The sequence below is a fragment of the Sylvia atricapilla genome, chromosome Z, assembly GCF_009819655.1.
Source record: "Sylvia atricapilla isolate bSylAtr1 chromosome Z, bSylAtr1.pri, whole genome shotgun sequence".
Classification (NCBI taxonomy): Eukaryota; Metazoa; Chordata; class Aves; order Passeriformes; family Sylviidae; genus Sylvia; species Sylvia atricapilla.
Genome location: NC_089174.1, coordinates 18,848,278 through 18,862,062, shown reverse-complemented (window position 1 = coordinate 18,862,062; position 13,785 = coordinate 18,848,278). Strand labels below are relative to the sequence as shown.

General features: G+C 35.7%; 1 protein-coding gene across 3 annotated transcripts in view; it reads right to left on the bottom strand.

The window, feature by feature from the left end:
• The window catches only part of FER (FER tyrosine kinase), a 156,731-nt gene that overhangs the window by 99,328 nt on the left and 43,618 nt on the right, over positions 1-13,785 (bottom strand). For all 3 annotated transcript variants that reach the window (XM_066339003.1, XM_066339004.1, XM_066339005.1), the window contains 2 exons: positions 8,301-8,423; positions 4,802-4,991 (listed from right to left, as the gene is read on the bottom strand). In XM_066339003.1, coding sequence (XP_066195100.1) covers positions 4,802-4,991; positions 8,301-8,423 — 313 coding nt within the window. The remainder of the gene's footprint in view (positions 1-4,801; positions 4,992-8,300; positions 8,424-13,785) is intronic.

The following is a 13,785-nucleotide window of genomic DNA, read 5'->3' as shown; positions in this document are numbered from 1 at the left end:
CTATATGATTGCTAAACAAAATTATTTATTCTTTTATATTAAAGCACTCCCTGAAGACTTCCTTTTCTGTAACAATTTCCAAGGCAATACTGATGCTGTAAGTTTAAATCTTTACCATGAAAAGCAAATCATCAAACTGTATGTAATTACCTGAGAAAATGTTTAGCTGGCACTGCAATATTCAAAAATTAATGAGGTATTTATTTCTAATCTAATCATCAGACAATATAAAGGCTTTCTTGCTTTCTTCATTTTAATTACCATAGACTACTGCCATGCTTTGCCGATCATAGTAACAGCAAAAATATACCTTATATACTTTAAGACAAACGACAGGCCACACATCCACTGAACACCTAAACGTGGAAAAGTTAGCTCAAGTAGCTTCCAGTTACTGGTTAAATTTTATAAAGTGACATAATACATAACACTTTGGATACTACTACATTTTTGTCAAAATATATCTGTTCACAAGGAATAACCAGCTTTTTTCTAGTGTCTCCATACCTTAGGTACAGAAGAAAATGAGAATTACAAATCTCCCATTAACACAGTGAATAGCATAAATGCGTAACTCTAAGGGGCTCAAACCCAAGATTTTAAACTTGTAGTACTGTCAGCATTATCTCTGTCTTGCACGGATAGGTCAGCAGAAAAGTATAACTGCTAGTAAAAATAAAATATTTCATTTTTCTATATACAACAACAAAATTGTTAAATATAATGTTCAGAAATAACAAAAAATATATCTTTGTTTCAGTCCATGTTATGATAATCTGATTGAAAAAAGGAGAATTATTCAGCAATCTCTTTTTTTTCCTAAAATGAGTACATGCCTACTAATGCACAGCAAACATACTTCAAAAAATATATTGACTAAAGCAAACCATATTGAAGACACTAACAAAATACAAAACTTCCTATAGTTAAGAAGCAAAAAAGAACAAGGAAACTCAGTTAAAACACTCACATAACATTACACTCTCTATAAAAACATCTCTAACAGCATATCAGAATTTCACTCATTAGTATTCTATTATATAGTTACCTAATGGAAGAGAAGGGAAACAAAACAATTTGCAAACTATTCCACCATGAAATTGGCTCTATTTATATTATATAAATACTTAGGAGATATGAAACAAAATTGCTTTCCATATCCTATTTTAAACTACAAACCAAAAAAAAAAAAAAAACCATGTGACTTGAGGACACAAAAATTTACTTCATATAGATGCTGACAACACAGGCCAACTATGATTTTCTAATTCTTAGGAAAAAAAACTGTAAAACAAGTGTTTACAATTAATTTCTGAAGAGGAATATATAACCACATTCAATCGTATCAGAGTAACATTTAGATGAACTGGTCCCAGAAAAAGTGAAGAAACATTAATGCATTTACAGCTGAAGAAAGAGTCATACTCTTGAACTATACCAGGATGAGCAGTCACCAGCAAGAACATTTCATTTCTGATCTTTACAAATCTATACTTTTAAGGAGTTTTACTGATAAAAAAAAATCCCATTTTAAAAATCACCAGGATGTTTATTTACAGAAACAACCCATCAGAGTGTTATTTTTTCATCCTGAGATATAGTCAAGACTGCCGGGTCAGGGCAATGCTAGATGTGAGCACAGACCGGGAGAAAGAACACATCAAGAGCAGTCCTGCAGAGAAGGACTCGGGGTGCTGGTAGACAAAAAGCTGAACGTGAGTTGACACTGTCTACTTGCAGCCCAAAGTGTCACCCACATCCTGGGCTACACCCAAAGCACCACAGGCAGCAGGATGATGGAGATGGCTCACTCCCTCTACTCTGCCTCTGTGAGACCCCACCTTGAAAACTGCATCCAGATCTGGGGTCTTCAATACAGGAGATGGAACAAGCAAGGGGAAAGACACTAAACAGATCACAGGGCTGGAGCACCCCTCCTATGACAACAGGCTGAGAGACAAGTTGCTCAGCCTGGAGAAGGGAAGGAACATCTCCAGGAAGATCTCACTGAAGCTCTTAAGGGAAGATCATAAAAAAGATGGAGGCTGACTCTTCACACTGGCAGATAGTGATATGATAAGGGGAAACAGTCTTAGTCTAAAAGAGGAGAGGTTCCAGCACCCGAGCAGTCTTGCTTTGCCAGGAACACAGCTCTGGCAGAAGCTGTGAGAGAGGAGACAGCCCCGGTACTGACAGTGACCACCCAACAGCACCTTAATCCTCTCTGTTCTGTTGCAGGGTGACAACACTGGACCTTTCACTTGCAGAAACAACAGGCCTAACTACTTCTGGCTCACTGGAGCAACCAGCTGAGGAAGCGGCCGTGTGAGAGAAAAATTCCCAAGAGTCTGCACTACCTCTCAGCACTTCTACTGTGTGCTGAAGAAACAGCTGCTGAGCAAACAGCCCAGGTGGAGGGGCTTATCCAACATCACAGGCATCAAATAATTTAACGATCACCTCAAGCCCCTTCTCAGAAAGCAAGGCCAATACCAACACCATCGGGCACATTTAGCCCGTCTTTTTTCAAATTCAAAAGCTGGTAAAATTCTTTACTGAGGTGCAGGAGCTCCTGCAGGTCCTAAAGGAAGAAACACCATGAACCACAGGATGTATAGGATCCAGTGCAGGCTGCAGTGGATCACGAACATTCCCTTCTGGGTCAATGCGTACTGATCCCAAGGCAGCCTCAGTACCAATGGCCTGCATGTAAATGCTGTACCCTGTACACATAAATGCTGAACTTGACTTAGCTGTGGAAATAGAGTTGCCTGCTTTCACAGTTAACCCTGTTTTCAGTCCATTCATTCTCCTGTACAAGACAAGAACTTCCACATCTGGTACCTGCAAAGTAAGTGTGTATGTCCAAGAGTGGCTCAGGCCTTCTGACAAGCTTTGCCTTGAAAAGGCAAGCAAAGTGGTAATTCCGGACAATTTGTTCTTCAGATGAAACTTAACACTTTACACTTCATGACAGGTCTTCTCTGCAATGTAGCTTGAATGGTTCACATTATTTTCATAACAGGTGGAGGCACTCTGAACTCTGAGATAACATACGCCAGATGGAACTATATAAACTAGAGCAAGTTACTTAAAGTACAAAATCCATGTTAAAAATGCATGTTAACATTATCCCTGACACACAAATGCGTCCCTGATTTATTTTATCAAGTTGCCTTAACAGTAAATTTTACGTACTGCTTTAAAAAATTAAACAACAGAAGCTTACATTGTCCTCTATTTCAGCTTACACAACATCACTTAGCGTGTTAAATATTTCTGCCTCCTTTAGTACCAACTTCCTGTTCCCATTTTACCTTCTCCCTGAGAAGCTGACCAGACTGCCTCTCATTAGACTCCATTCTAATTGCTCCCATGGCTTTTCTCTGCAACCTTGCATTGGGTTAAAGTGGCAAGATTTTGTAAAGGGGTTCATGCTGCTGTAGTGGAAGCTGTTGAAAGGGATTGAACTAGACAATATTGGAAGACCATTCCAACACAAACCATACTACAACTCTTTGCCCTTCCCCTGCCCTCCTGCAGAAGCCACCATTCCCTGGGCACAGAACCAGTCACCCTGTGCCATCTGCCCCAGGTCACTGTGGGCCCAGCAGTGGCTGCACTGGGGGTGATGAGTCCTCACTCTTTGCAGGTGACACTGGAGCTGACACAGAGCTAGCACTGATGGATCTGCTGTGTCTTTGTCCTGTTGGCCCTGTGTAGGCCTGTGCTCAGCACACAGGATTATTTTCTCCCACTCACTGAAACAGAGGTTTACACACCAGAAAGCAGACTTCAGTACTCTTGAACTGAAGGGGAAAAGTGACATTTTTACGACTCATTATCTCAACTAACCCTAGTAGACACAAATCACTAGCACTACTACAGGATATGGTATTAAAATAACTAACAAGATAGCCTGCCCCAAAAAGATTCCAAGCCTCCTAATCTTTTGCAATCATTATCCTGATTCTTCTTTTCTCTTTCTCCATCTTTTTGTACTTTTTAAACTCCTTCTAGGTCACAACAAGCATACAAGCTCTGTAAAATAATATTTTGTACCAGTGTAAATGACAACCACCTCATAGTGCCTTGTAAATATTAAACAGCAGTGGCACCAGGAGAATACTGACAAGCAAGTATAATTGTAGAATGGGAATCAAACAATTCCACAAATATACAGATGAAGAAAAAATATTTCCTCTCAGAAACAGCCATTCTATTATCATTTCACAGAGCTACTGCCCCATGGGCCAAAAAAAAAAGTCAGACTAAACCTCAAAGAAAAAATGTCACAAACATCTCCCACATGTCAAAACTAATGCACAAAGGCAAACACTACTGTTTGTCCCTTTAGTAAACAGCTACTGTTTGTCTGCTTTTTTATGTGGCCCAGCTGCATACAACTGAGAAAAGGAAGTGACACACAATTCCTGCACAGTAAGGTACTCATTTAAACTATACGAGGTCTCAGCAGAATAAAAAAAAATCAGTCACATTTACTAAATCTATGGGAGGGTTAAGATTGTCTTTATGAAACAGCATAATGAAAATCTAAGCATCAAGTGTAGAGAAGACTAATTCAAGTCCCCAGACACAGATTATTATGAGTTACTGAGTGACTGCCTCTTAAAAAGAAAAAGTATTATGCAATTGAACTTCTTGTCCAAACAAGTCTCCAAAATCCAAAGTGAAGTCCATTCACTTGAAATCACGTCAGTGCATACCTTAATATTCTGGTCCTGGGTCTGAAGTACAATGACAGGGCTGCACAATTCAGTAAAACAGATGTAAAACTTACCATAGAAGTCACTGATCTGGCATCTTCTTCATAATTCACTACAGGTGGTGGCTCTTTCCCATCATTCTCCTGAACCTTTTGTTCCAGTAGCTCTTTCTGGGCTGCAAATTTTGCCTCAGAGCATCTTAACTGCTGGACTGTTTGCTTAAGTTCTTCAAGTGCTTGCTTTTGGCTCAGCAAGAGTACAATGCTGCAAAGAAAAACGACAATTTAAAAATGTACATGAGTCAAAATAGTTTATTTGCTTCATAAAAGCTGGGGGAAAAAAGCATGACAATTCCTCAAGATAATAATTTATTCAAAAGTGAAGCAATTCTAGAAAATTTTCAAAGCAACAAGATTATGCAAGCAAATACTCATTCTCTCTATCACAAAAATAATGCTTAATAAATATAAGTGAAACTCCTCTTTTCATCCACTTTTAACTGAATTTATAAACACTGGGTTGCCCCCCACTTAGAGAGTAAGTAAATTTTAGATAATGATTTAAAGTGATGAGAAATTTACTCCTATCGGTGTAGTTGTTGCAGTAATAATTTGCAATATTAAACCCACCTCACATCCAATACAAATTCATATGGCGTCATGTAAGAGATATCTGGTTTTTCCTCTGCACCATAAGTATTTCTGGACTGCGTTGTAACTGCCTCATGAAGCTAAAGAGATTTATCTTTATGAGGAGCTAAGAGCAACTTTTCATCTTCTGCTTATTTTACAGTTCCTCTCTGAATATCATTCCTACTTGTGAATACTCGAGACAGTCATGATAAAATCACATTGAAGGACATGCAGAGAGAGCATCTGCAGGTACCCAGATGACTCTATTATCCCAAAGAACTGCTAAAACCAAAGACTGACAGAAGCTGCCTGAGAGACAGAATCACCCACAGTATAATACAGATGCCCTTAAAAGAACTCAACCAGAGTCCAGTGACTACAGGAGATGAAGAGTTCTCACAGCCTACAAGAACAGATGAAGGAGGTAAACAGACCAGAACTATGACGAGTGAGGACAATATGAAGAAAAATCACAGTATTGTGTCACTCTGTATCTTCAGGCTAATCCCTTGAAGACAAGCCCTCCTGCAAGCCCTACCCTTGAAGAAAAAAGGGAAAGGCAAAAGTTGTTTATACAGGGATTGATCCTTCAGAAAATGATGCCCAGCTAAATGACTATTCAAATGGGTTTCAAAATAACAGGGGAACTGCCTGTCATAAAATCGTCTTTGGCAGGAAAAGAAACAGATCATATCCATATAGGTGAGCATTATATCAAGTCAATAACGAGCAGAACTCCACACCATCAGCAAAATGATTGTTCATTCAAAATGTAAGTGTGAGGTAGCAGACACAATTCTCAAATCTGAAACTGAGATTTGGCATGAGCTTGCTCATATTTAAAAGCATCAGAGAAGCAAATGGACAATTATCCTGAAGATAATGTGTTTTCATCTGGTCTCCTTTATGAGAGAAAAAGGACATCACCATGTGAAAATAACAGGCTTGAACCATCAGCAAGGCCTTGGTGAATACACGCTGGTGGAGTGGCATCCCCAAACACAGAACAGTTCAACCGATCAAGACACAGCGATAACAAGACATATCTTTCTGCTAGTGAAAAGTCACTCACAAACTATTCTCTTTCTGAATTGCGGCAAGACGGATTACAATCTGATTTGGTTCCCCAAATTCAACTTCCAGTGCTTGCCACTCTAGTCACGAATGAGGGATTAGAATCCACAGAATTATTTGCCTGTGGCTTGCATGAGTGCAAACTATGAAGTCCTTGTTGCTAGTAATAGCTACTACCAACTTCACAGAGTGAGATCTTGTGTGAAGGATCCCTGCAGATCAGGGCAACATATGAGAAAGTGGGAAAAAGGTGAACTAAATCAAAATTAAATATTCAATATGCTATCATGTTGGAAGGGCAGATGATATGCTTGATATATACATATATAAATAAAATACAATTAAAACATTTTCTGTGTTGAAGGTAATATCATCATTTGAAAATGGAAAGCATAAAAGTACCAAAACATTGCCATAATGTATGACCTTATGCAGTCATAATTAAACCAAATGCAACAGTCAGACAAGATATTCTGGGGACAGTAACCACCTGCTGAAACATTCTTATCACTCTGCACTGCAGTTAAGAAGTGAAAAAGGAGTTTGTTAGAGGTAAGCATGATCAATGACAAATCAGAACAAGGATGACTTCAGGGAAGCCTTCACTGTACAACTAGGTATGTAAGCCAGATTCCCTGTCTTTTAATCAGACAAACAGGTACTGCTGCAATTTGAACTGAAATCATCTCCTCAACACCATAAATATCTGCTACACAATCAGTCAGAGAATCACACAATCAGCCTTCACAGTAAGAAATACAGCCATGGTCTAAACTATTTTCAGGGAGTGATAACTGGTAACAAAACAATACTGAGGGGGGAAAAAAAATCAAAGAATACCCCATCAAACTCAACTAGTTCAAATATAGTTTATCCTTTAAGCAGCATACAATAAAGAAAACAGGTTAAAAACCAAAACTGGAAAACATACTGTGAGTGCATGTGAACTTCACTCAAGAAAGGACATGAAATATCTAATCTAAACATTAATATCAGATACATAAATTTTTGATGTGAATTAAATACTATACAGTGTTTCATGTGACAAGGTTCTGCCAGCAAAGATCATCAAACCTTCTTCACTGAATGAAGATTACCCAAAGGACTTGCATTTCAATTCACTATCAGTACTGTAAATGAATATTCATGACCAAATTAATAAGATTAAGATTGATTGCAACAAGTATCAGAAAAATACCACTACACACAAAAAGTTTATTTATCCGTTGTATTGACATCAGTTTAGAAGAGTATGTGAATATTTTTTTCTAACCAAAGGTAGAAGAAAAATCTAAAGATGGTGCCCAAGAACGATTCTTATAATAATGTTTTATTTATGGTGCACTATAACACTCGCTGAAATTACTATGCAGTACTACAGGGTATGAGATTTATGTTTTTTACATTTACACTTTTGTAAAGGAAATGCAAAGAACAATCAACTTAACCTGACAAGCTGCAAACATATTACTGCATAAGAAAGAGTTTTGCACATGACTCTGAAAGCCTTTCACAGAATTTCACCAATACAAGGAATTCTATCAAACAGAGAGGCAACAGAACTTCTCATCTTGTTTGATCAAGTTGAATTGAATTAATGAAAGGTCCAGCTCTTGAGCCATGCCAAACTACGACAATTATATTAAACTTACAGAGCTGCTCAATTCTTCAGTATGTTGGGGTCTGCAGCGGGCACTGGTTATTTTAGAGATGAAAAACTAACTCACGATTGTTTTTCACAGTAATTGTTAAACACAAAAGCAGAACAAGATTAGTGAAGGCTATTCCTTATTTAAGTTTCAGGAATTGCATTACAGGCATTTTTTGGCCCCAAATTATTGTATTTTGAAATTTAATTTCAACTTACTCAGACTTCTTTTCACATGTCTTAGATGACTCTTCTATTTTTTTCTCTAGTTCCAAAACAAGTTTCTCTTTGCTCAAAAGGGTTTGCTGTGTCTGCATCAGTTCTTCTATTACTGTTTTTAACCTGTAAAACAGATTTCAGAAGCCCAAGCTGTGAATGCATGAACTGTATATATCTGGGAACATCGCAACCTTTTTCCTGAAGATGTAAAAGAGCATTATTTTTTAGATAATGCGACTCAGTGCTTGATGATAGTTTGTTTGGGTTTTTTTTGTGTAGCTAGACCTTTACATTGTTAATCTGCACTACCAGAGATTCTATATAAGCCTCTGTATACATACAAGGTTACAGAATGATCCCCTGTCTGCAGGTTTTCCTACCAGGAAAATATTTTTTTCCGGAATATGTGATGAGTTCCACAAATTAATCCCTTCCTAATATACTGCTAATTTATGAGATGCTTTAAGAAAGACAAAAGCCTTCCAACTCAAAAAGCATCTGTGAAATACATACACAGAATCAATAGTTTGGTTTAATTTACTTCTAAAATAGCAAAAGTACAAATGAAGACTTTCTGTTGTAATAGCAATTTTATCTTTCTTCAGAATTATCCTTTTTAGGTTATAATCTCTGGTAATGGTTAATTCAAAGTAACAATAAACTGTACAAAACCACTCAATACTAACAGAGAAGGGATATTACACCTTAAAACCAATACTGACACTTCATAATTATCCTGGTAAATATTCCAATAAAAAAAAATCATTAATGTACAACAACATTTGCATTCTGAACAATGTATGTGAATGTCTTACATGACTTCTAAAATGCATATCAATCAAGAAATTTTTAATTCAAAACAATATCTTAAAAATAAATAAGCACATACGTCTTGTTTCCTTTTTGTAATTTATCTACACATCCTTAACTATCTTACTTTATTTACTCTGTATTTTCAAGCCAAATTTCAATAAAATTACTGAAGAAAAGAGTGGATACTCAAGCAAAATATATGTAGTAATTACCACTGCACTCATCTACAGCCCAAAACCATTCCAGACCAGGGAGTGGCATATGCAACTCTCTAATTATCTAGAAGGCACATTCCACACATCTCTATATACCAAAATGAATTATTTGATTCTAAACACTGAATCAGTCCTCTCCTCCCAATATATTTTATACAATGTTGATTATACATGATCTGTACTCAGTCACGCAGTTTATTCTAGAAGACTAAAATTACTAAAAAAAGCCATAGAGTGAATGACCAAAATTTATTTCCCAAAACACAAACATTCTACAGGTGTTTACTCTGAGGTAAGATAAATACTTAAAACATTTCCCTCAAAGTAACATACTCACAGCTCCAATTTTTATATATATTTTTTTAGTCTTAGGATGTCAAAATCTCTAGGCTGAATTTCTCTATGTTTTCTTATACTGGGTCTCCAACTTATTACCAACTTTTTTATTTTAATACCTTGCCAAAGAAAGTAATTAAAAATTTTAACTGCTTTTTGATCAGCTTTCTAAACAAAATTTCAATCAACATTTTATTTGATTAACAACTGAATGGAACCACTCAGAAATGATCAAGCATCAACAGTATGAAATTCAAACCAAACTGATAATACTTAATCTCAGAAGGAATGAGTATATACAGACACAACATCTTCATTATTTCAGCACTTCAAAAATATTATCTTTTATATTTTATATTGCGGCATCAGATTAACACATTAAGTTGATGTTGTTCCTCTGAGATACTACAGAACGTTTTTATTTATCTTAGAGAAAAGAAAAGAAAAAGCTACCATGTACACCAAAATCACTTGCCTCCTTACACTCAACATCTATTCTTTGTTTGAACAATAACTCTCATTCAAACCGGCTACAGCTGACAACTCTGCGTATTGTATCATCTTGGTTGCAGTTTGCCAAAGGAATTTTCTTGTGTTGTCATATTTGCCTTCTGGATACAACCAGTTTACAAAAGGGTTTCTATGACTTAATAGTTAATCACTATAACACCTTAAAAATCACACAGTACCCCTACCTGGAAAACTTCCTTTCATATTTCTTTAGTTATAAGCTCTGTTCTGCAGCAACTATCAACTAAAATAAATGCTTGATCCTAGAGAAATTATATTTCAGAAGAACTGGATATTACTATGCTCATTGATCAACCTTTAGGTTATTCTGCTTGCTTCCTCTCAGCTTTTAATGCACATCTCTTCAAAGCATAAACTTTTATTCTGCTACACTTTTCAGAATTTCTCAGTATTATTCAGTGACAGCTACGAATCTTTATCAGTAGACACCATAACTCATTCCTTAGAAAAGTTGGCTAATAACATTGACTTTTAACTACCTCCCTTTGAACAAATTTTACTCATAAATGTAAGTTTACCTTAAAATGTAAGAACCACTTTTCTTATCATGCTCCCTTAAAATACACGTTATTAAAACTGTTAAACAGTTATGTCATTTTTCCATCGCATACTCAATAAAACAGCTGATTCAACTAAATATTATTGATTATACATCAATATATGTCTTAGAATGTTTAATAAGTTTGAGAAATAAATCCACCATGTGCACTGATTTTATCTAATAGATACTGAAGGTAGTTCTCCCTCTGCAGAAACATAACATAGCATTTTACAGCTTCAAGGCCATGATTTTAACACTGAAGATGGAAAGTCAAATTTCTATTGTTTCATCATGTCCAGAGCCGACTTTTCAAAACTCATCAACTATGGATAAACGATGCAGCACATTTCACTTACTTGCGAATTTCTAGTCATACGCAGTTGACAGAAATACCTGTGGGGTTTTTTTTTAGCTGCAGCGGCTTTAAGGCAAGACTGTAACAATGTATCTAAAACACAGTTAACAAGACCTATGAGTAAAGACAGTTACCCAGAACTGTAACAAAAAATGAAGAGTCCTCACCTGCATTAAAAAGCCAAAGGACAAACAGTTTTTAGAGTCCCAGAGGACAGTGGAGCCTCATAAATAATCTGCACTGCCTAATATGTTCATAATAATCCAAATAAAAAGACAGTTTGAAAAGTGACAAAGAACACTGATGTTATTTGAGGTAGGAGGAAGGCTCTGAACATGAAGAATAAACACATATGGAAATAGGCAAATATATAGTGGGAAAAAATAATCCCAAGTTTTATTTACACAGTGGGCAAAAATAATCCAAAGCTTTATTTATGAAGAGAATGGAACATGATTCTAAAATGACCGTTACCACTCATAAATGAAATCTTAGCGATACAGTAGATGATTCCCTGAAAACACTGGCTTTATGAGCTGCTGGGGTCAGAAAATCAAATTGAACGCTCCTCTAGGATTTGTTAAACCAAAGCAGAGTAAGAACACAGGAAACCTTGGAAGGCCTCCCTCTGAACTGTGTATCTAGATTACCTGTGCAATTCTAGTCATTCATCTCAAAACTAATACAGCAACCTTGAAAACATTAAAATAAATACAACAAGACAGAAAAAGGATGAGTAAGCTTTGTGAAAGGACACACTAAAGCTGAGAGATCACTCTGATAAAGAGATCACAGAGCAGAAGTTGAACAGAAATTTACATTATCATAGGCAGAAAGGAATAGATTGTTCCTCTTCTCATCCAAAACAAAAGCTTAAGAGCCACAAAATTAAAAAAAGATAGCAGCAGGTTCACAAAATAGGAAGTTAATTTCTAGAATTCCTTGACCAAAAATTATATGGACAACAGATACTTTTATATATGGAACCTGACTGAAAAAGATCATGGAAGAAAAGTACTTCCAAGAATATTATAAGCTATCTCCATAGCCATTTGAGACATGTATCTCAAAATATTTCAGATGTGAAAACTATGGGAGGCTGAAGAAATAGCCTTATGTGATCATCTTGTTCTCCTTTCCTCTCAAGACTTTTCCATGTTGTCTAACATAGGAATGAAGAAAGTCGAGTGTCTCTTTGGTATGACTTAATATGGTTTAACTGCTTCTCTCAGAATCCTAAATCTAAGCAAAAAGTGAACACCTTAAAAGACAGCAATATGTAAGAGAGCTGATTCCTGTTCCAGAAATAATGCCACACCATAAAATTTCTCACACAAATTTGCAAAACCATTTCAAGTGGATGAATGTAAAATTTGCAACAAAACACAATGAAATTTGTAATGCAAATGTATATATGTAGGTAAATATACAGAAATACATTTATAACACAAATATTTAATCAGAAATGTTTATTAGAAAAGTAACATTTAATCTCTTTTATTTAGATATGCTGCTGTCTCATTTCTAAACAGTTGGGTACAAAAGGCAAGCCAAACAAGAATTTTTCTCTTCAAGCTATGGAAGGTAGAATCTTTCAAAAATTTTAGTATACTATTCAAAAGGGAGGCTCAGTATCTATATATTTCTTGCTACCGTGTTGAAGTACATCAAGAAGTACAACAACTACAGAGTTTAAGCAGGAATAATCTCAATGTAGTAATGATGCTATATATAGCATCTTGTTTCTTTATATATATTAAGAATATATATAGAATATATTAAGAAGAGAAATATGTTTAAAGGAACCGGGGGGCCTTAATTATCATGAGATCCTTTCATAAGACAAAGCTGCTCCATAACTAAGGAGGCAGATACTTCATATTAAAAAAAAATTTCAATATTTATGAATGGACTAGATTTACAAAAAGTAATCAAATTATACAGGAAAAAAGAAGAGAGGATGATTAACAGCCTTAAAAAGGAATTCATAAAATCCAGAGTTTCCATCATGTTGAGAAAACACAAGGATTAGAGTAACCTGCAGGAGGCACTGCAATATATGTATACACTTTATTTCACTCTGATTTTGGTTTTCAGAAAAACCTACAAGAAACAAGGCTCATAATTTGATTAAGCAAATGTTATTTAAAAAAAGAAGAAAATCATATGTAAAAATTCCCACAATGTATCACTGATATCTTATTTGCATCAGTTATACTCTCTAAGAGGAAAATACTTAAAATAAGTCAAACATGAACTGAAATACATAGCAAAAACATCATCAACCAATGAAATTCTGAACTTCCCATCTTTAATGCATGATTAACAGTTGCAATCTAACAAGTGACTATGGAGAACCACTATGTCAAAAGTTGAGGCTGATAATATATGACAGAATAATCTCAGCAGTCGATTTTTTCCCCATAACAAATGATTAAAGATGCGCTTGATGAAAGTAATGAAAATGTTTAACTAGGTAATATATTAACAAAACACATAGAGAGGTAGTTCATCACCATGAATAGTTAAAAGCTCTGTGAAATGCTACGCAACAGCTACATCTATGCTACTAATTTAATGTATTCTAATGGTCACACTAATGAAAAGCAACCTCCTTTAGGAAACAAAAGCAAACACTTAAAAAGCAGGAGAAATAAATTTATTAATGAAAATTTTCCACATGGTGATTTAAAC